Source organism: Spermophilus citellus (genome assembly GCF_964194105.1).
Source record: "Spermophilus citellus genome assembly, chromosome: 9".
Lineage (NCBI taxonomy): Eukaryota > Metazoa > Chordata > Mammalia > Rodentia > Sciuridae > Spermophilus > Spermophilus citellus.
The window spans coordinates 99,400,936-99,422,519 of record NC_138191.1 but is presented as its reverse complement, the minus strand read 5'-3'; the positions used below and the strand labels follow the sequence as shown (position 1 = coordinate 99,422,519).

The 21,584-nt window shown below is 47.8% G+C and overlaps 1 protein-coding gene across 8 annotated transcripts in view; it reads right to left on the bottom strand.

Annotated features, from left to right (window-relative positions):
- Window positions 1-226: 226 nt before the first annotated feature.
- The window catches only part of TTC39A (tetratricopeptide repeat domain 39A), a 39,360-nt gene continuing 18,002 nt past the window's right edge, over window positions 227-21,584 (bottom strand). For 3 of the 8 annotated variants that reach the window (XM_081306433.1, XM_081306432.1, XM_081306435.1), the window contains exons 4-18: window positions 21,432-21,508; window positions 20,589-20,656; window positions 18,936-19,000; window positions 16,288-16,387; window positions 15,509-15,574; window positions 13,387-13,495; window positions 12,834-12,901; window positions 12,695-12,754; window positions 11,686-11,847; window positions 7,949-8,040; window positions 6,170-6,290; window positions 3,997-4,108; window positions 3,478-3,592; window positions 2,416-2,532; window positions 227-1,906 (exon numbers count right to left, since the gene is read on the bottom strand). In XM_081306433.1, coding sequence (XP_081162559.1) covers window positions 1,783-1,906; window positions 2,416-2,532; window positions 3,478-3,592; window positions 3,997-4,108; window positions 6,170-6,290; window positions 7,949-8,040; window positions 11,686-11,847; window positions 12,695-12,754; window positions 12,834-12,901; window positions 13,387-13,495; window positions 15,509-15,574; window positions 16,288-16,387; window positions 18,936-19,000; window positions 20,589-20,656; window positions 21,432-21,508 — 1,456 coding nt within the window. In that variant the 3' untranslated portion in view covers window positions 227-1,782. Of the gene's footprint in view, window positions 1,907-2,415; window positions 2,533-3,477; window positions 3,593-3,996; window positions 4,109-6,169; window positions 6,291-7,948; window positions 8,041-8,125; window positions 9,337-11,685; window positions 11,848-12,694; window positions 12,755-12,833; window positions 12,902-13,386; window positions 13,496-15,508; window positions 15,575-16,287; window positions 16,388-18,935; window positions 19,093-20,521; window positions 20,657-21,431; window positions 21,509-21,584 lie in introns of those variants that run through there. The other 5 variants (XM_081306439.1, XM_081306436.1, XM_081306434.1 and 2 more) reach the window with 5 other exon arrangements.

Genomic DNA, 21,584 nt, shown 5'->3' with positions numbered 1-21,584 from the left:
TCAGGACAGCGTTCTAATATGTAGGGAAACCGTCACCCTCATCAAGCAATCACCCCTCTCACTTTGTCTTGTCCAACAGCCTAAAAACAGGTTGGTCTCCCAGCATCCAGGCTTTGGAGAAGAGCGAGCTTGCAAAGGACTGGCTCTCTTGGACAGAATATTTTTTCACAGTGTTTACACTCTGACAGCACTTTTGAGAGTGCAAAAGATGTTATTGGATGAAGAGTTGTCTTTTTTTTTTTTCTGGTAAGAATGTGTTTTAGCTAAAACCAGTTATTCCTTTCAGCATTGCTCATAGGAGGCTGGTTGATTGTATATTAGTATTAACCCAACCCCTGGCAGATGCTCAGGTGTTTGCTAAACAGCAATTCTGGAAAATTTGAAAAAGATGGCTGTGATTCTTATAGAAATTGCATTCATGCATCTGGGGAGTCACTTCTTTACAGATGAATATTTTTACTGTTAACTAAATAGTTATGTTGAAATGTACTGATATTAGAATATGAACAGTAAAATTGTTGGTAACCGAACTTGAGTTCTCACTTAACAGTCCCAGAGCTTACAAATTCAAATGCTGTTAGGGGCCAGAAAGATAGAAGTGGTGTTTAAAGTAGTCTCTACTTAACTCCAGCTGATTGTCCTCTTGTGGGAATTGAGGCTCAATGTTGAGGCTAGAAACCAGATTCATTTGCAAAATCTTCTCATTTTTATAATGTTGGTAACTTATTCAAAAAAATGTTGACATGAGCCATGTCGCTTCTAATCAAGACTTTCTGCTCTGCCCAAGAATTCAAGCAACACATATTTTATTGAAATAGATGTTGCATGACCTCTTCAAGTGTATAAATTTTATTACTTAAATATCTCTTCACTGAAAAATCTAAAACATAATACAGCAGGCCAAGAATAATCATTCTATTTCTAAGAAAAATGCTGTCTGTAAATAAACATACCTTGGAGTGAAGTACATATTTTCGTTTCATTATTCCCAGTGGTTTTAGTTTGGCATATAGCAAGGATGCAGACTGGTTTCTGAAAACCACCTCCCTCACTTCCCACAAAGTTCCTGGTTTTGGCGCACAAAGGTTACAAGGTGCCTCTGCTGGGCCTTGGCATCCCTGTTCCCTACTGGTGGAAATTTATTTTTCTACAGATGGGCTCAAACTTCATCTCCCTAAAAAATACCTGCTTGATTTTTAAGTTGGACAGTTAATAAGGGGGGCGGGATATGAAGTATGAGAGTAGGTGTCTGTGTGACATTTGTGCCCTACCTCCAGGAACCTCAAATTCAGAGTCACAGACCCTCTGGATATTCTTTAGGTCCTCTGAAAGGAAGGTCTTTGCTGAGGCTTAAAAAGAAGTTTGGCATTTGGCATCTTATAATAAAGAGATTTACTGCCACATCAGTGTGGGTGAAAACAAAGGTTTATAGGTGGTTGGTTTTGTTTTTAAAGCCAACTATAATCCCATCATTGTATTTCTAAGGAAAATGTAAACTCTTCATACATTCTCTTTAAACATCACAGTGAAAAACAAGTACCCGTATGTGTGATAGGGCAGGCAGAGGGCTCCACCTGCTCTGCCCTTGGCAAAGGCATGTGGCCACACTAGTGAAAATGCCAGCTTTGCTTCTGCATGGTTACTCTTGCTGTGCCATCCCACTGGAGCACCGGTGGACCCCAAAGGCAGGGCAGGGCAGAGGGAGGGAATCTTTTGAAATGTTTCCAGGAGTTCTGTCCAGCTGTCTCTGTTCATCTTGCAGCCCAGGAATGCTACACAAAGCTACAAGGACACTGATGAGACTATGGATCTGGTGCCATTCTCTAGGGAAGACTTGGCTTGGAGTGTGGCTGCCTGGATTCGAAAATGCGTCCTTGACTCCATGGAATAATTCTTGTAGTTTTGCCTGGAAGTGAGCAGAAAATTAGATACAAGAAGCTGCTCTGGGAGGTCTCTTTTCTTTTTTCTATTTGAGCTTTTCCCCTGTTACGTTTTAGAGACTCAAATCCCTGACTGATCCATATGAGTGTGGAGTCCTAGCCAAGGGAAGGTATACCCAGAGGGTGTGTGCCTCCTCACCCTGGTATCATGCCCTTTGGAACAGTTCTTGGTCCTGTTGGGTCCCTAAACATGAAGGGGTGGTTTCAGGAGATATATCCCTGGACTAGAAGGCAGGAGACCTGGGTCCTCACGCCAGTCCTTGGTAGCCCATTTCCTCTGGGATTCCAATTAAGTTGAGGAAGTAGTTTTCCTATGATAGTGCAGAGCTGAGTACCCAGGGATACATGATTGGCCTCTGGACTGTGTGTCCTCCCCAAGAAACCTCTCTCACCGCTTCCTGAGGGCTCCTTTCCCCCTGCCCAGCTTCTGAGCTCAGAGTGAGCAAAGGACAGATGGAGGTTACCCAAGCCTTACTTGGCTGACTCCAGGAGTTTGATGGCCTCTTCATTTCTGCCTTGCTCCATAAACAGCAGGGCCAGTTCCAATAGGGCATTTGGGATCAAATAATGGTCATATTTAATCTTCTTTTCACTGCAGAACAGAAGGCATGGCTTACAAATTTTTGCCCTTGAGGTATCCTTCAGGTCCTCCTCTGTAGTTTCCCAAGAACTTCATATGAGGATTTCCTGACCTGCATTCCAATTTGGGAAAGTTGCCACTACCTAACCTTAGAAAGGTTGGAGTCCACAGGGGAGCCTTCTAGTTCTATACCCTAAGGCTCCTGACAATCTATGTGTCCTGTCTATACTTAGCCTATCCCCTGCCTCAATACCAACTGCATACTCCAGGCTGAATAGTTTATTAAACTGGGAAGTCTCCTGGCTCTGACCCATGTTCTATGCTGCCCCTGAGTCATACTTTTAAAACACAAATCTGCCTTGTCTAGTATCCTTCCTGGCTCTCCTCTGCAGGATAGTTTAGCCTTATGCAAAAGAACATGCAGCCTTCTTTATTTCATGTTATAACCTTTTTCTCTCTATAGCTTCACTTATGCAGCAAAGGATCTCACCACTGTTACCCCAATCTCAGGTGTTTATCCTGTGTCCAGGCATTTGCACAGGCTGTATCTACTACTTTCTCCCTTACTTTCTCTGCCTGATAAACTTCCCAGTTTAAATAATCAGCACTGGAAAGCCTTTTCTAGCATTTCCAGTTAGGTTTAGATCCCTCCTCCAGGCATCCTCTGCTTCCCTCCAGCATAGCCCTAGGCTGGGTTGCCATAGATATCCATCTCTAATATGTTGCTTCCCATGCTGCTGAATTACAAACTTTACCAGGGCACTGTTCACTGGAAACATGGCTGTATGATTTGGTGAGCCTGGAGGTCTAGGTCTGAATTCTCTGTACCCAGCACAGTAGATAGTAGTACACATGGGTGAATGGGGTTGGCTGCTATCAGCTACATGAGGATGGAGGAGCCCCCCGAAATTCTTCCCAGGAGGCTTAGGCCCAGCAGGAGCAGCCAGAGGTACTTACTTGGCAGAGATGCTCCTGAAATTCTCCTCAGCCTCCTCGATACGGCCTAGGTATTTCAGACACAGGCCTTTCAACAGTTTCACCAAGCACTGATCATCTGCTGAGTACTCATTCTCTGAGAACAGGGGTGTAAGGGAAGAAGATATAGGCTTAGTCATTTCTGCTTCATTACTTGGGGAGCTCCTATTCTGTAGGGCCCAGGATAAGAGTGAATCACAGTCCCTGTCCTAGGGGGAGGGGAGTTCACATCTGAGTAGGAAAAAAAGATACTGAGACTGACAATACAGAGAATCAGGCATGACAGAAGGAAGCCCAGGGGCTGTGGAAGCCTAGAGAGGAGGCCTTGACAAGGGGACAAAGGATAGCTGCTTGGAGGAGCTGACATTTAAGGTCAGTCTAGAAAGAAAAAAGGACAGTTACCAGAATAGAGAAGCGAGGAAAAGCATTTTTGGCTGAGGGAATCTTCAACTGTAAAGACCTTCCCTAGCCTGGCAGGTTCAAGAGCCTGAGTGTAGTCACCTGGGCCCTTTGCCAGCATCTCTTCAGCATTGGTAATAATCTCAAGCATCCCATCTGTGAGTTCCGGCTGCTTCCCAATCACAGCATAGCCATTCCAGATGTACATCATTTCCTGAGGGCAGGGGATAGGACAAGTCAGTCCTACATTTCTGCCCTAAATGGGGACTTAGTTTTTCCATCTATAAAATGAAAGCTCAGATCAGAGGATCTCACAATCCCTTCTAATTTCTCAACCAGGTTTCAGCCCAGCCTGTAAAGTTGTGGGCTTGAGAGTGGTATGGAGGGAACTTCATCATATATTATTGAGATCTCACCTTAACCCCAGTCAGGAATTTAAGATGGCCCAATGTTGGGGAAGGGGGTACAACAGCTCAGTGGTAGAGCGCTTGCCTAACATGCAATAGGCCCTATCACTGGCAGTGGGGCAGAGGATTCAATATCCTCACTATTCTGCTCATAACTACCAATATGTTTCATCTACTTTTCTGTGGCTTCCCTGGGTACTGTTATGTCTTCTTCCAACCTCTGTCCAAACCTGGCATTTCTAAAGACCAGGCCATGTCCCAGCCTACAAGAAATCCTCTTTTCCAGCCAGCAGGGACTCCTTATATTGGAGGAGCCATAATTCATTTAAGTATTTTGGGATAATAAAATTTAATACTGTCTTGTTTTCTCCTGTCCTCCCCAATGAGCTCAATAATGGCAACTCACATTCCATTTCCTTTAGAATTGCATTACTATCATGAAGACTATAAAATATATCCTGATTCCATTTTGTTGTTGTTTGTTGTTGTTTTGTCTTGACTTCCAGGAAGCTCAGGATATTAAATTTGCATTCAAGTAACTGTTAGCTTAGATTAGCATTTCCTAAACGATCAAACCAAGTATTGGAATGTAATTTGTATAAAGTTCTAGAAAGATACTGTTGCAGTTATTATATTCTAGGAAGGGAATTTGAATTTAGACCAGTATTTCTCAAATTGTTCTATTGTCCCAAGTTAGCCAATATCCCATTAAAAAAGAGGGGGGTTTTGTGCCCAAATAAGGGGGAAAAATCATACATATCTTTAGGCTTCTTCTCGGAAACCTATCATTTAGATCAGCATAAAAAATCTCCAAGAAAGTCTACAACATATCAACTTTGTTTAGGCTCACTTTCCCAATGTATTTAATCACTGAAACTATTTTCTGCATAAATAGTGTTTTGCAGATTACATTTTGGGAAAATTCTTCCCTAACTTTTCAGTAAAGTTGCATCTTCTGCCCTTCCTACAATAATCCTTTCCTCCATTTGATAATAACAGCTTTACTATATATTTTTAATTGTAAAATTTTTTAACATTTAGAAATATTCAGGCTCTAAATAAAATTCTTTATAAATATTGAGCTTTTCAAGTTACAAAGTGTTTAATTGTCTGTGGAAATAGACAAGACACATATTATCAGGTTTATATTGAAGAAGAATGCTACCTAAGGTATGCATTAGTGAGTAGTGGAGCTGGCTTTGGGTCTCTAAATCAGGGTTCCTACTTTTCTACCTGCCTTACTAGCTAAATAACAATATGATTTTTAGCTAAGGGGAAGTTTATCTGATGCCAGCTCAAATCAGGCATTGAATTAGCTTTATAACAGTGGCTCAGAATACAGGTTCTGAAGCCATGCTGCTGAATTCAAATTCTGACTCCAATTTACTAGCTGAGCAAACTGGACAAGTTAAGTTCATCTTTTAGGCCTTAATACCCCAGCCACACAGTTTTTGTTCACAGTTAAATATGCCATGGGCTGAGACTCCAGCCCTCAAAAAAGATTAGTTTAATGAAGGGGACACCAGCATGAGCAACAATTATTATCATCATGTGACAGAACTGGAATAGTCTGGGAACAGAGGACAGTCAGGTTGATGCCTCTGCCTAGGGACCAGGCTATGGCCTAAGAACTGCTCTTTCTGCCCTGAGGTATCTCCTCCCCATGCCCCAAGACCAGCACTTTTCTCAGGTTCAGGGCCAGGTCAGTTCATCTTTGTTCCTACCCTCAATCCCAGGTGAACTATGAAACCCTCTCCAGGCTCAGAGACATGAAAGTTTCTTCATGTACTTCCCACAGGCAGTGGCTCTCATCTAATCCTCACAATACCAAACCCAAGGGCAGGATCAAGCCAGACCTTCCTACCCACCAGAGCAGGGATTGGCAATGAGATAGGGTTTGGGGAGAGGTAGCGCCTGGACTTCCGGATGGCAAACTTCTCTGTGGGTAGAGATTTCCCAGCAATCTTGAGCTTGAGGCCTGGCACAGCTCTGAGAAAGAGACAAGGAGGGTGGGGAAGAAATGAGAAAAAGCAAGAAAGCACTGAGGGTCCCCAGGCTACCCAGCCTCTACTTGGTCCCTCTCTCTGGACCTGTTTTCCCATCTGTATGAAAAGAGTGACTCTAAGAGCCTTCCAGGTTGAAACAGCCTCTGGCTATAGTCTTATTTCATAGGCCCTATTCTCACCACCTGGCTACTTCCTTTGGCTAGACAAGGGGTTTGTGGCTAGTGAAGGTAAGAATATACCCAAATGCTACTAGGCTTATTGCTCCTCTACTCCCAGGCTCCATTTCCTGGGAGGACCCAATGGAAATCTAATTCTAGTTTCACAGGGAAGACCAACACCCAGAAAAAGGGTAGGACCTACCTAGACCAAACTGCTCAAAGCCTTAATTCCAATCTCTCGAGCTTTAGCCTCAGGTGTTTCCAGGGACAGAATAATATGCAGTATGCAGCTAAGCACACCTCCATATCTGGATCTTCACCCACCAGCTCTCCCACCCTCCAGGTGGGACCTCAGGCCTGAGACATTTAGGCTTCAGAAACAGCCTGGACATAGGAATGAGGCCACCCGAAATGCCTTGCATGCTGGAAGGAACCTCTCTGAGCCTCAGTTTTCTCATCTCTATAGTATTAATGATACCTACCCTTCTCAGGCCTTCTGGAAGAGTTCTATGGGACAGGGATATGGAGTTTGCTATAGTAGCAGGCACTCCATAAGTGATACATGCTGTATGTGACAGTAGTAGTCCAGGAAGTTCATATTACACCCACTTCCAAGTCTGCAAATTGGGTTCAGCCAACCTCATCATGACCCTAGGAAGACTCTAGACTCCCATCTTTAGCTTGCCACAGCTAAAGGAGCTTTCCCTTAACAACCTTTTTGCCTACGGAGGCAAACAGGTGGTACAGATAAGAATGAAAAGAGCACCACTTGGCAGACTGCTCACTAGGTTCCAGGTCCTATGCCAGGCACTTTAAATATATTATCTAGTTGTCACACAATAACCCTGGAAGATTTATGATGCTGAGACTGTCCAAGGTGACACTGCTAAGAAATGGCACAGGCTGAGCTAGGCATGGTGACACACCTGTAATCCCAGCCACTTAGGATTCCTGAGGTAGGAGGATTGCAGGTTTGAGGCCAGCCTGCACAACTTAGTGAGATCCTGTTCTCAAAAACAAAGAGGGCTGGGGATGTAGCTCAGTAGTAGAGCACTCTCAAATCCAATCCTTTGTACCACAGGGGGAAAAAAAGGCACAGGCTAGATTTAACCTTGTTGGTTTGGTCCTCATTTGTGGGGTGGGCTCTCTACTGTGCTTCTGGAGTGCATCAGGCTAACTCAGCTGAAGGAGGACCTGCTCCTCTGTAGGTCTCAGTGTCCACCTCTGTTTTATTGACCAGATAGAAGAGGCTGAGTGGTAGACAAAGTCTACAGAACCACTTATGAAAGGAAACCTGGGCATTCAAAGGGTTCTGACCAGCAGCGTCATAGTGGGTGACAGGAGATGACAAGCTGTGAACACTCTCTGGACAGGAAGCCCAGAGCTGGAGGAGATGGCCACCTCACCAGGCCCCTTTCTGCTACCCTCATCAGCTGTGAGAGAAGCCTGGTTGGTCTGTCCACAGTGGGATGGCAGGACCTACCTAAATAGCTCCACTTCATCATCCCCAAAGGGCTTATAGTCCTCCTTCCCAAACATGCTGAGGTAAGCGGCCTTCATGTAGATGTAGGTGGCCTGTGAGACAGCAAGAGACAAATGTGAGTAACCCTCCTGCCAGTCACTGTTCCAGAATGGCACAAATTCCTCATTCAGAGCTCACTGTGGCCCAACATTCTCCCGAAGCCCCTGGGGAGAAAGTGACAGTGAGGAAGCTGAAGTAACTTTAGGAATTGAATTGGGAATTAAATCCTGGAGGATCTTATGTCAAAGCAGTCATCTCCTCCATCCTGAAGCAGTGGAGAGAAGGACCGAGCAACTAGTAGCTGGGATGGAGACAAGGACAGCGAGAGCATCAGGGCTTCTGGGATGCAGCGACTGAGGAATGGACTCTTGAAGAACATAAGATTCGCAGAGGCACAAGAAGGGGCCTTCCAGCCAACAAAGAGTGGCCCGAACAAAGCACTGGAGGTGGGACTGTGCAGTACAGGCAGGTGGCAGCCCAGTCCGGAACAGGATCCCTGCGCGCCTGCGCACGCCTTCCCCCGGAAGTGTATGGGAGAGGCGCCCAGTTGGGTGCTGCCTGGCTCCGTGCTGCCCAGCTGCGTGCTGCCCTCAAGTGGCCCATCCTTGAACCACAGCTCATGCCTCCTGGGGCTGCTGCCAAGGAAAACACCTGCCAGTAGCCAAGAAAGAAATAGGAGCAGGACATCCTGGAGTCTGATCTCTGGAGGAGGCAGAAAGCAGCCTTCCATCTGGCAGCCACGCTGAGCCCGCGCCTCAGTCAACCCTTCACAACGTCAAAAAGCTGATGGGAAGCTCCCCCTTGTGGAAACCTGTTCCCCAGCACACTCTAGCTCTCTCCCTTTGCCCCGCCTAGTTCCCAGTGACTTTACCTCCTGTCCAGCCTTGAATCTCATAGGCCCTGCTCCCACAGACACCCCTCAGTCACCGTACCAGCCCCCCCACCCTCTCCCCGCTGCAGGCTGTACTCCTAGTCCACATGGTCTCCTGTGCTCCCTGCGCCCATTTGTACTCCCCTGCAAGCCATTACCCACACCATGGACTATGAGATTCAGTTTTCCCCACTCTCCTACTTCATCTCCTACAGTCTCCCCCTCACTCACACACTCCTCACAGGCCTTGAGCTATTCCCAGAATAGTGTTTTTCCCTGTTTTCCGACCAGGCCTTATCTGCAGCCTACTGCATCCACAGCTCGCTCTGTTTGAAGGTCCTTCCTTTTGAGGGGGTGGGTATCAGTATCAGGAATTGAACCCAGGGCCAACTCAACCACTAGTCACATCCCCAGCCCTATTTTGTATTTTACTTAGAGACAGGGTCTCACTGAGTTGCTTAGCGCCTCACTGTTGCTGATGCTGGCTTTGAACTAGCCATCCTCCTGCTTCAGCCTCCCGAGCCACTAGAATTACAGGCCTACACCACAGCTTCTGGCTCCTCTGTCTGAAGTAATAGAAAGGCCTGCCCTTTCAGCACATTCCAGTTTCTTCCCTGACAGGCATCCCTGACTACCCATACATTAGAAGGGGATCAACATAATGATGTATTATACATCTATATATGTAGATGTATATACATCAACTAGGATATTAGCCTTGAGCAGGGTCTTTACTTTATTCACTCTTGTATTCCTGTCCTAGAACAGGACCTGGCACTTGGGGGTTCCCAGAATGCACAAATCTGTAAACCACTAGCATTCAAGGGCTGTCCTTACCCCTGATGTTACCATAAAGCCCCAAAAGTCACTGGAGATCTTCACCACCTGCCCCAAACTCCTTTTCTGGCTTATCTGCTGCCATTTCTTCTCCATTACTCTTTGCCTGCACTGTTCCTCTGCCCAGTATGCCACTCTCCTCTGTCAGTCTCATTCTCCTAAGAGCCTTCTCTACTCGCTCCTAGACAGCTCACCCTCACTATGCTACCAGGAGCTAGGATGGATTTGTGACCTGGAGTTGTACACATTCAAATTATCCAGGGATGTTGTAGAACATAGCAGCAACCTCCCCTGTTGGGAGTCCCTTCTCCCCAAGGTACCTGACGGTTTGCTCTTTGATTCCACAAACATTTACCTTGCTGGATTACAGTACAGGGTCTGTGCAAGGCAGAAAGTAATTGTCATCAAGAAGCTTACATATGGTTGGCTGGGGTTGGGCTCAGTGGTAGAGTGCTCGTCTAGCATTCATAAGGCACTGGGTTCTATCCTCAGCACCACATAAAGTAAAATAAAGATATTGTGTCCACCAAAAAACTAAAAAATAATTTCTTTTTTTTTTTAAAAAAAGCTTATAGCAAGTGGCTCAGAGGAGGAAGGACTCTCTAGTGTCCCTGCACTCACACCCCACACCCCTCAGTGCCCCCGTCCTGGTAACACAGAACCTCTTGGCCCAAGCCTTTGCTCTTGCTGTCCCTTTCACTTCCTCCACTCCACCACACTAGCTCCTCCTCCAAGGCTCAGCTCAGAGAGCTCCTCTTCCTGAGGCCTTCCTAGTCCTCTGGGCTGCCTCAGAGCTGCTCTCATTCCCCTTTATATTACTAAGTGCATAGATGTCACTACCAAATTTCTGACCATCTCAATCCCTAGGCTAAGCACTGGAGAAACTCAAAGATCTTCACAGGGTTGCCTTTGAAGGGTCCAAGCAGAGAGAAATCTGAGTAGAGAAGGTGACACATATGACACATATGACAATGGTCACAGGCCAAATCCCTAGAGTAGGACATTGATTGACACTGTGGTGGCCACGTGCTAAAGATTAGGAATGGATAAGCCCCAGGACTCAGGGTGCTACAACCCCCATTTTCTATAGGAAACCCCCCTGACAGTGTTATAGGTAGATAGGGACTTACAGACCCAAAAAAACTCAGTAAGCTGGGGACTGAGCTGGTTGTCACAGCCAGAGATGTCCTGACACCTGGGAGACTTGGCCCTCCTACTGCTCCTCACAGCAGCTGTGTAGATGCCCCATGCCCCGTCTCCCCCAAGTGGGTGAACCCACCTGCCACCTCACTGCACAGGAAGGCTTCCACAGTCACTTTTAGTTCAAAAAGGTTCCCGAGGCTTAATTCTACTCGGAGTGGGAGGTGATGAGGCATGGGTGTGGTGTGGTGGGCACACAAGGGTTGGGCCCAAGAAAGCCCCCAACAACAGAGTGGTCTCAGGGCAAGCCAGCCTCCCTGGGAGGACTAGAGCAGTGAGGGAAGAGCAGAGGCCCCTGAGTCTCAGAGAACTGATCTCAAATCCAGGGTTTATCACCAACAGCTAAGTGGGCCAGGAAAGTCAGCCTCAGAGTCTGGCATGTACTCAATGGAGATGGCAACTTTTCCTTTGATTGTGATGTGAAGGAAATGGAAAGAGCCAGGCAGTTCTATTGGACAGCACTTGCCTAGACATGTGAGCCATGTTTCTATTCCTTGTGACCAAAAATCTTGACTGACCTAATTCTGGGGATGTAGCTCAGTGGCAGAATGCAAACTTGGCACGTGCAAAGCTCTGGGTTCAATTCCTAGCACCAGAAAAAAAAAAAAGTTTCTCTGTTCCTCATGGTTTTAGTTCCTTCAAACTCTGGGTTCCACTAGAAGGTATGGTCCTGTTTAGATTCCATCTGGCACATCTGTTCAGCCAGGGGGTTAGCTCTTGGTCTAGGGACTCATGGCCAGTCTGGGTCAGCCTGAGCATCCCAGTACCCTGACACAGGAAGTCAACCCACCTTGGACCAGGAGTTCTCCTTGCTGAGCAGGTCGGCATAGAAATAGGACATTTTCCACTGGCCCTTGTAGGTGAAGCACCACATCAGCTCCCAGTAGCACATGTGGTGAAACTGCTTCCAGTGCTGCTGGGCTTCGCAGCACTCCTCAAACCGCCGGATGGCCTGTGGACACCTCTGCGTCAGCCTGGTGTGTCCTGCCCCACCCTCTGCACCCTTTGAGACCTCCACCTCCACAGCAGACCTGACCTCCTCCAGTGCATGGTGGTCCAGCCCTGTGCCAGGCTTGGGTGGGGCCAGGAGATCTTCTTTCTGTCCTGGTTCTACCCACCTAAGTCTTACATGTCCTTGGGCCCATTACTGCCCCTCTTTGGGACTCTAGATTTCAGTCACAAAATGAAAAGGTAGGACAGAGCTACACTGGAGAGGATAACAGGAAGTGGAAGGAATTAACATGACAGTGATAAAATAATGTCTATCAGTAGCCTCTATAAGATTACCTGTGCCTGGGATATTTGTCCTACCAGGGCCAGCTAGAAACCCCAGCACTCCACACTGTAGAATCTGCTGTGGGCCTTGACTTAGTGCTGGAGTCTCTACCAGTACTGTGACCCTTCCCGTCTCTAACTCTCCCTGGCTCCCCTTAGCCCCTGGCAATAACACTCTACTCACCAGGGTCCAGCCTCACCATGCTCTGAACAACTGGCCTTTCCTACTCTCCACCTCCCTTAAGCATCCCCCTCACCTAGAATATCATACAGCACAACAAATCATTATGTACAACTCTAACACACCATTAAAAAAAATGGAAAGAAAAAAAATCCTACAGTACAGATGCCATGTCCTCCTTCATCTTCCCAGACTGCGTTAGTTAGAAGTGAATCTCCTACCCTACACTTGTGTGGGTCCTCTCTTGGGGTCCCACTACAAGTCTGCTCTATCCACTAAGGATGCTTCTGTTTGCCTGACTTCCTGCTGGACTGGGAGTCCCCAAGAGACCCCCAACACTCACAGCGTCAATGTTGCCTTTGATGGCTTCAATCCGCCCAGCAAAGAACAGGAAAATGGCGCCCTGCAATGAAATACATAAGGTATGTATGGATCCGTGGTGTGCTCATGCGCTTGGAGTGCTTGGCTGAATGTGGGCTCACCTTGGGGTATCGATTCAGGTAGGGCTTCAACAGCTTCTCTGCCTCCTCGATGTTGACATTCCCAGTACCTGGAGGAGGCAGCCAGGGGAGCATAAAACATTACCATCATAGGCTCCTGTATTCTTCCCAGCAGCCTACCAGGGCCTTCCTAGGGCCTCTACCTCCTACTCTCTGAGACAGGGATGATAATTCTTCCTATCTTAGGCAACATAAGAATTAAATAAGATAATGCAGATATCACCCTGGCATATCACAGGGCTCAACAGTCAGGTGCCAAAATCTGCCAAGTTTGTGTCCAGAAACACAGAGACAGCATCTTCACTCCCTGCAAGGTAGGCACAATCATGCCCATTTTGCAGATGAGGAAACTGTGGCTGGAATGTGGTTACACTGGAAGGAACTGAGTGGCCATCAGGCTAGCCTCAGGATAGTCAATGTGGCTCTGTTATTTCTGGTTTCAGTAACCCACCCTCATCCCACAGGCCTGAACATAGTTTGCAACCTCTGATCCTTGGAGACCACTAGACCCCGGGGCCCCATGTAGGGCTCCTACCAAGCACGAAGGTGAGGAAGGTGTGGTAGCACAGCAGCAGCATGACACAGAGCACAGCACGAAAGCTGTGTCCCGAGGCGCCCTCCTCCAGCTGGAGTAGCCCATAGTCCTGGGGGAAAGGAGGACAGGCTGAGGTTCCCAGAGAGAGCCAGGGGCCTGGGAGTCTGTACTGCTGAAGCAGGGGCAAGAGAGCACTAGGCTTGTCTGGAAAGCTGGAGGCCACAGCAGCTGCCCCCAGGCTGTGTGACCCTGAGCAAAGGGTTGCGTTCTCAGTGCCTCAGCCACCTTGGGGGCGGGGTGGGGGACACCGCTGCTAAGGCCAGGATAAAGGGTTGCCTGGGTCTTGGGTGTCACCCACCTCTCCCACAGTCCCTTCCCATTCCTCCCTGTATGCATCTACTGTCAGCCTTGTGGGCTCTGAGAGCCAAGCAGCTTGGTCATGTTGGAAGGAGGAGTGGTGAAAGGAAAACCCTAACCACAAGGTCGGGGCACAGGTGGGGCCACGAGTCTGGGTGCCTGGGAAGGCTTCCTGGGGGAGAAGCCTCCAGAGCCTAATTTGGGGAGAAGCAAGGCCAGACCCTCCTGTAGTCCCTGCCCCTCAGTCTGTAGTCTGCAGCATTCTTGTCCTTCCTGTGTCCTTCCTAAAACACAAACCTGATCTGCCTCAAACTCTCTATGGCTACTCTGCCTTTGGGACAAAGCCTAGGCTGGATGCTGCAGGTTAGGGTTACCTATCCCACCCTGGGCCTTTCTCATACTCTTTCTTTCATCAGCACCCTGAGACCCTACCTGTCATCAGCAAAACTGACAGGATGGACCTTTGAAGCCTCCAGTCATGGACCACAGATGATAACCAAAAAAAAAAAAAAAAAAAAAAGAAAAAAAAATTCCTTTTTCTTTTTTATTTTATTTTGTTTGTTTTTGGCACCAGGAATTGAACCCAGGGTTGTTTAACCACTGAGCCACATCCCCAGCCCTTTTGTTTTCATTTTGAGACAAGGTCTCGTTAAGTCCCTAGGGCCTCACTAAATTGCTGAGGTTGGTCTCAAACTTACAATGCTCCTGCCTCAGACTTCCAAGTTGCTGGGATTACAGCTGTGCACCACTGTGCCTGGTTGACAACCCAAATTTTGAGGGCCCAAAGACAGGCATTCAGTACCACCAAGCCTCAGGTAACAATCTCCCTCCTTGGCTCTCTCTGTCCTGATGGTATCTAGAGGAAAGCTCCAGGCCCATGCTGGCATGTGTCAAACTCTTGCCCTAAATTCCCTCTCACAAAGAGAAGCAGCCTGAGGTTGAGTTAGGGAGTCACTATTTCATAAGATTGGGTGGCTCTCGTAATTTTTTTATAATAATGTTCTTTTTTATAATAATGTTCTAGTCAAATAATATACACTTCATGTAATATGGTTTCATTAAAATTCAAGTGAAAATTGAGTGACTTTTGAGAAAAGTATCTAAATAATACCGTGGAGATCCACGGGCAGGGCAGATGTCAGGAAGGGCCAGAGACAGTGCACCTCTGAGCAACTCTTATCCAGCCCGCAGGGATCCCTTGTTTCACTGAGAGGCGACTCAGGGGAGGCAGGGACTTGCTCAGAGTCACAGGAAGGGCATGAGGCTCCTGACTTCCAAGCCAGTGCTCCTTCCACACCACCAGCCTCCTCCACCAGAGAGCCCTCAAGTTCCTGCTCTCAGTAAGGCTTCCGGGTGCTCAAGTTCTCTGGTTCCCTCTCATGTTCTGAAGCCCAGGATGGCTCCCTTGGGTATCTCCCAGATGAGATGGGAGCACCAAACAATTGTCCTGGAGGGAAGGACTTGCTCAAAGCCTTGAAGTGAGGAAGAATCAGAGGGGAAAAGAACTCCAGGTCCCTCAGGGCTGCCCTTCACACCCACCCTCACCCCAGAGCCTCTCCTCCATGTGAGGGGCCAGGGAGGGATCAACTGCCCCATAGGACCAGAATGGAGTGAAGGCAGACTCAGAGATCTGGGCTTTCTCCAGGGTTACACACTGAGGGGGGCTGAGCCTGGACTGGCACCTAGGTCCTCAGCTGCACCCTTTCAAGCCCAGCTTCAGTCCTGGGGCAGAGCAGGACAAAGGCACTAAAAGGCAAGTGTTTACCTTATTTCCTGAAAACCCCACAAACTCCAGGAGCCGCAGGATCCTAGTGGGAAGCATGGACAATGTCTGCAGGAACAGAGACAGCTGGGTACAATGAGGGCACCCCAGTGTGGACAGGGAACCCCACCCCACGGCCTGCTCTTTGAATAGACTTCTGGACAGCAGAGCCCTAACTTCCCCGACACACATGCCTTTGGAAAGGTCCCTAGTCCTATGTGGCAGGGACCTGAGCAGCAACACCTCCTAAGAGCAGTGCTTCCCAGTCTCCCTGTCTGAGCACACACTGTCCCCTCTGCCTGCAATATCCTTCCGAATCTGCAAACTCCATGGATCCTTCAAGATCCATGGAGATCCATCCAGATGCTTAATCTGTCTCCCAGAAAAACTTCCCCAGCTCTCCTGGAAAAGGCTCTCGGTCCTCTGTTGGTCACCAGCTATTTCCAGGCCTGTTGCTTTCCCTGTCATTAAAGGCCTGATGTAACTGATTTTTCAAGTTCTAGTGCTATAATGATTTTCCCCCATGGTAAATTTTGAGCCACCAATTTGACACACAGATGCACAGATGGAGTCTCTGGAGCCGAGTCCAGCACCCTCCACCCACGCCCCAGTTCTGAGCCTCTGAAGGTTGGTGATATGTGAGGTTTATCTCTGGGTCCTGGTGCCTGGCACATAGCCAAACATGGTGCACTCAGTAGTGACCACACATGGCAGAGACATGCAGGGGAGACTTATCTGGAACCCAGACACTGTGGAAATGGGGAGAGGGGACTCCCACTCACCAGGTTGAAGGCTCCTACACCAAGCTTCACTCCTCCTTCAAAGTGCCTGTGGCTCGATCCCTTGCAGTACTGTGAGGACTGGACAAGGTTGTCCAACTCCCTGTGGGAACAGGCAAAGCTCTGTTTCAGTCACATGCTGGGGGCAGAAGCTGGGGTCCCTTCCAGCTGGGCCCAAGGTCAACTACACTTTAGCCTGATCTAACTCCCTGGTGGTAGATTTACACAATTCTAGAGATCCAGAGAGCTGATACTCAAAGAATTTCTAACCATCTCTCACCATGACAACACATTCCTCACCCTGAATTTCAGCTACACTGACCTTAGCACGCCTCGCCCTGTCTTTCAGGCATGTGTTCATGCTGTGCATTCTGACTAGAACAGAGTTGCTCAATCTGACAGTTTAGGTAGGCTAGCTAATTTTGTTGGAGCAAGGGAGCAGAACTGGGGCAGTCTCTTGCATTGTTTAGTACATCTCCAGCCTCCACCCTCTGGATGTCAGTAGCATCCTCTCCCCAGTGGGACTTTGCCAAACATCTGCAGGGGACATAATTACCACCAGGTGAGAACCACTGGCTAACTTGAAAGCCCCCTCCCTCAGGAAATCTTCTAAGAGTTTGCTTGGTTGGAATCCAACCCTTTCTTCCTGGTCACCAACTAAAGATCCCTTAGCCCAGGCTAAGCCAGAGATTCTCAGGATGTGCCTGCTGCCAGGCATGATGGCACATGCCTATAACTCCAGCAACTTGGGAGGCTGAGGAAGGAGGACTTCAAGTTCAAGGCCAGCCTCAGTAATTTAGCGACCTTGTCTCAAAAAAAAAAAAAAAAAAAAAAAAAAGAAGAAGAAAGAAAAAAAGGAAAAGAGAAGAAAGAAAAGGGATATAGCTCAGCAACAAAGCACCCTTGGCACCCTTGGGATCAATTCCCAGTATTTTAAAAAAGTATCTGCTTGGGGCTGGGGATGTGGCTCAAGTGGTAGTGCGCTCGCCTGGCATGCGTGTGGCCCGGGTTCGATCCTCAGCACCACATACCAACAAAGATGTTGTGTCCGCCGAGAACTAAAAAAATTAAAATTCTCTCTCTCTCTCTTTTTTTTTTTTTTAAGAGAGAGGGAGAGAGGGAGAGAGAATTTTAATATTTTAGTTTTTAGTTCTCGGCGGACACAACATCTTTGTTGGTATGTGGTGCTGAGGATCGAACCCGGGCCGCACGCATGCCAGGCGAGTGCGCTACCGCTGAGCCACATCCCCAGCCCCCCCCCCTCTCTCAAAAAGAAATATATATATATATAAAAGTGTCTGCTTCCTTCCTGGACTATCAACATCTTATGAGTTTTTGATTGGCAAGCACCACTGAGGCTTCTCAGCTCCAGGCACTAGAAGACAGCAGGGAACAAAACGACCAAGCACAGCCCCATAGCACCCACCTTCTATGGGACAGCTCCATCAAGTCACTGCAAGAGTGAAGAGAACCTCAGAGGGAAAGCCCTGGGCCCAATCTCATCTGGGAATCAGAAAGTCTTTAGCTAGGAGGTGACATTTGAGCAGAAAATCTAAGGGGTGAGTTGGAGCTAGCCTGGTACAGAGTGTTTCTGACCAAACATCATATCCAAAGGCCCTGAAGCAGGACTCAGCTGGGCATAGCTGAAGAACTGGGGGAAGGCCCAATGTCTGAGGCAAAGTAGAGGAGAGGATTTGGCAAGGAAGGTAGGGAAGAGCTCCCAGGAATGGCTGGATAGTGACCAAGAGTCTTCTCAGAGCAGAAGGAGCCTCAGGAGTTGGCAAGAGGTAACCTAGCCAGGTGTGTTTTGGAGACATCATTCTGACAGCTGACAGGCAGGCTGTGGGGCCAGAGCACTTGTCTGGCTCCTTGGACAAATCCTGTGCTCCACCCCAGCCACACTTGTCACACTGATGAGCAACACTTATCTGTAGGGAAACAGTCACACTACATGGGAAAGATGAAGATAAGTAGTCTCACACTTTCATGGGAAATAAATTTTAATGTAAAATTTAAGGGGATACTGAGTTTTCAGAGCTTTATTTGATGCTGGATTATAGATAAAGAACTGTGGAGACATACTGGGTAAAAGTACTCTTGATTGTACCTTCATTCTTTCATTCATAAACACAATCTATGTCTGGCCCACGGCTGAAAGTCAGGGATCCACAGAGCATGAAAATGATTCTGGCCCTCAAGGGTGGGGTGTGTGTGTGTGTGTGTGTGTGTGTGTGTGTGTGTGTGTGTACAATCTGACTACTAAAGGAGTTGAGAAAAGCTTCATGGGGAAAGGATCATGGCCTTCATGGATATGTATGAATTCTGCTGTTCCTCGAATGACTGTTCTTGGGTCTGTCTCCCTGCCTCCACTAGACCAAGATATTTGTGTGAAATCTGGGTCTAATTTTTCCCTAGCATAGGCTCAGCCTCAGAGAAGGCACTCAGGAGATCAAAGGAACAGACACAGCCAGAAAACCAGGGGGATATTATTTCAGAATACTGAGACACTGGGGGTGCAGAAATCTGCCTGAGCTCAGCACGCTAAACTTCCAGCCCCCAGCCAATACTCTCTGCCTCCTACAAAGCAGCCCAGAGTAGTAGATGCCGGGGTCCCAGGCCTCCCAGCCCTCCTGCTGGCAAGTCCCACTCACTTGTAGGTCTGGTAGCTGTTTCGAACTTTGATGCCGCCCTTGATGAAGCTCACCATGTTCTCATCCTGCAGAAGGAAGAGATGCTGAGAGCCAGCCCAGGCTTGAGAACCAAAACAACCCAATAGGAGTGTGGGTAAACACAATGGGGTATGTTCATCTAAGACAATATCATACAGCCACATGAGGACAAGTGAAGAAAGCAAGCAACACATAGCCTGAGCCCTTGGGAAGTTCATAAACACTGAAGCATAACAATGTACTGTTCAGAAAGGAACAGGAAGCTGATAAACTGTTTTTAACAACAGGTGGGGGATGAAGGAAAATGAAGTTAGTGGCTTCCCTGTGGAGGGAGGCCAGGATGGTGGCAGGATCTCAGACGGCAAGAAGAGTTTCCACCAGTGCTGTTCTTGGGGATTGAAGGTGTTTATTATTTGTAGTAATATAATAAATAAAATAATCCAAGTGTGGTGGTACATGCCTGTAATCCCAGAGACTCTGGAAGCTAAAGCAGGAAGATCACAAGTTTATGGCCAATCTCAGCAATTTAGTGAGACCCAGTCTCAAAATAAAAAGTAAAAAGGGCTGGGAATGTGGCTAAGTAGTGAAGCACCCCTGGGTTCATTACCCAGTATGTATAAACAAACAAACAAACAAGCCTTTCATGGTACAATTATTATAGTGAGTCCTAAACCAAAGATTAGGATTAATCTAATCCTAATCACCAAAGGTCCCAAAAGACAATTAAAAAAAAAAAAAGAGCTAAGAATAACAAACAGCACCCATGTGTATCCCTTCCCTCCAAATATCCTGATAATATGTTATAACTATAAGCCAGGATTTTTAGTAAAATAATGCAGTGATAGTTCTCATGAATCCTACAGGGTGGTAAGGAGGCCATTTGCTAATCCTGTGACCTTGAGAAAATGACTCCTCTAAATTGCCTCTTCACTGGCTTCTGAGTTGAAGATTAAATAACAATGTAAACATATATAAAAACAAACTGATGTGTGTGAGGTATGGAGAAAGGACATACTTTGCTGTGTGCAAAAGCTTGGTGCACTGTAGGTGCTACCTGTGTTGACTGGATGAATCAAGTGTAAAACAGGCTTTGTGGGCTGGGGATGTGGCTCAAGCGGTAGCGCGCTCGCCTGGCATGCATGCGGCCCGGGTTCGATCCTCAGCACCACATACAAACAAAGATGTTGTGTCCGCCGAGAACTAAAAAATAAATATTAAAAATTCTCTCCCTCTCTCAAAAATAAAATAAAGATGTTGGGTCCACCGAAAACTAAAAAATAAATATTAAAAAATTCTCTCTCTCTCTCTCTCTTTAAAACAAAACAAAACAAAAAATGGGCTTTGTGACAGGGCTCTGTGACAATGCCTGTTGCCCTACATGGTTATAAACAGGAGCAGCAGCAGTGAAAAGGTGGAAGCCACACCCTGGAAATGGTTGGGAGCACCTGTGCTGGGTGGGAGGGGAAGAGCCCATTCCCTCCACAGCGAGGCTGGCCAGGACCAGAAGCTGGGGCTCTAAGCCTCAGGCCTCGCCTGGACCACAAGGGGAGGGTCATGGTGCTATGTACCCATCTGGCATGGACATGGTAACTGATCTGAAATTTCCAGCCTCCCAGCAAAAGGAGAGGTCCCTACCTGCAGGAATGTCAGGGCCGCTCTCTGCAGCAGGCACTCTGCATAGCAGACCTCAGCGTGGATTTCCTCTGTGGGGGGGGGGGACAAAATACTGCAGCCAGGAAGCGGGGGGCAATCCTCAAACCCCCTCTTTTCCCAAAACAAAGGGAGGCTGTGTCAGCACCTCCCCTAACTCTACCCAGTCACCCTGTCCAAAGTTAGCTCACAGCTCTCTCCCTAGTCTTTGGACTGGCTCCCAGCACTAACACCCCAAATATAGGCACAGACCCTTCTCCTTCCCCAAGTGTCACTGCAGATGCCGCTGCACCCTGCACCACTGCATGCATTGTTTGATACTAAAACTATCAGTGCTCTCAGGTGGGTGAGATCATTTGTACCTGTGCTGAAAAGCCCCAAATAACTTATGGTTGGCTACTGTCACCCAATGTCATGGCCTAAAGATGCCACGTGGTCTACAAGAGCCCAGATCAACTCTTCTGCTGCTGCTGCCATCTGTCTAAACCTGGGATGTCAATTCCTAAGACCACTTTCCCCTCTGGGACACACAGCGTCACTAAGGCAAGTCCATCGGTGCACCTGATCGACACTCCATTCTAAGCACCCTTTGGTCTCCATGAGTCTCCCTTTCCTCAGTCCAGGTTCTCAGCCAGGCATGCTGTTGGGTGGGCAGGTCTCCTCACACCCTCACCAGAGGGCCATTCTTGAAAAGGTCCCAGGCCTGACACACATGCCCCACATGTAGGCCCAGGGCCCTGCCCCCGTGGTAACTGGAAAAAGAACTGCCCCTCCCCTCACTCCTCAGGTCTGGAGCTGGGTCATCTGGGCTGGGCACAGATGCCACACCTTCTGTGAATTGGTCCATGGTGGGGCGGTGCACCAGGTTACTGAAGGAGTCTGTCACAGAAGACTTTCTCCTATGCCTGAAAAGGAAAAAGAGGCCTCCAGTCATTAAGTGGGGATAAAAGAGAGGACCAGCCTAGGTCTTTGCCCCTTTTT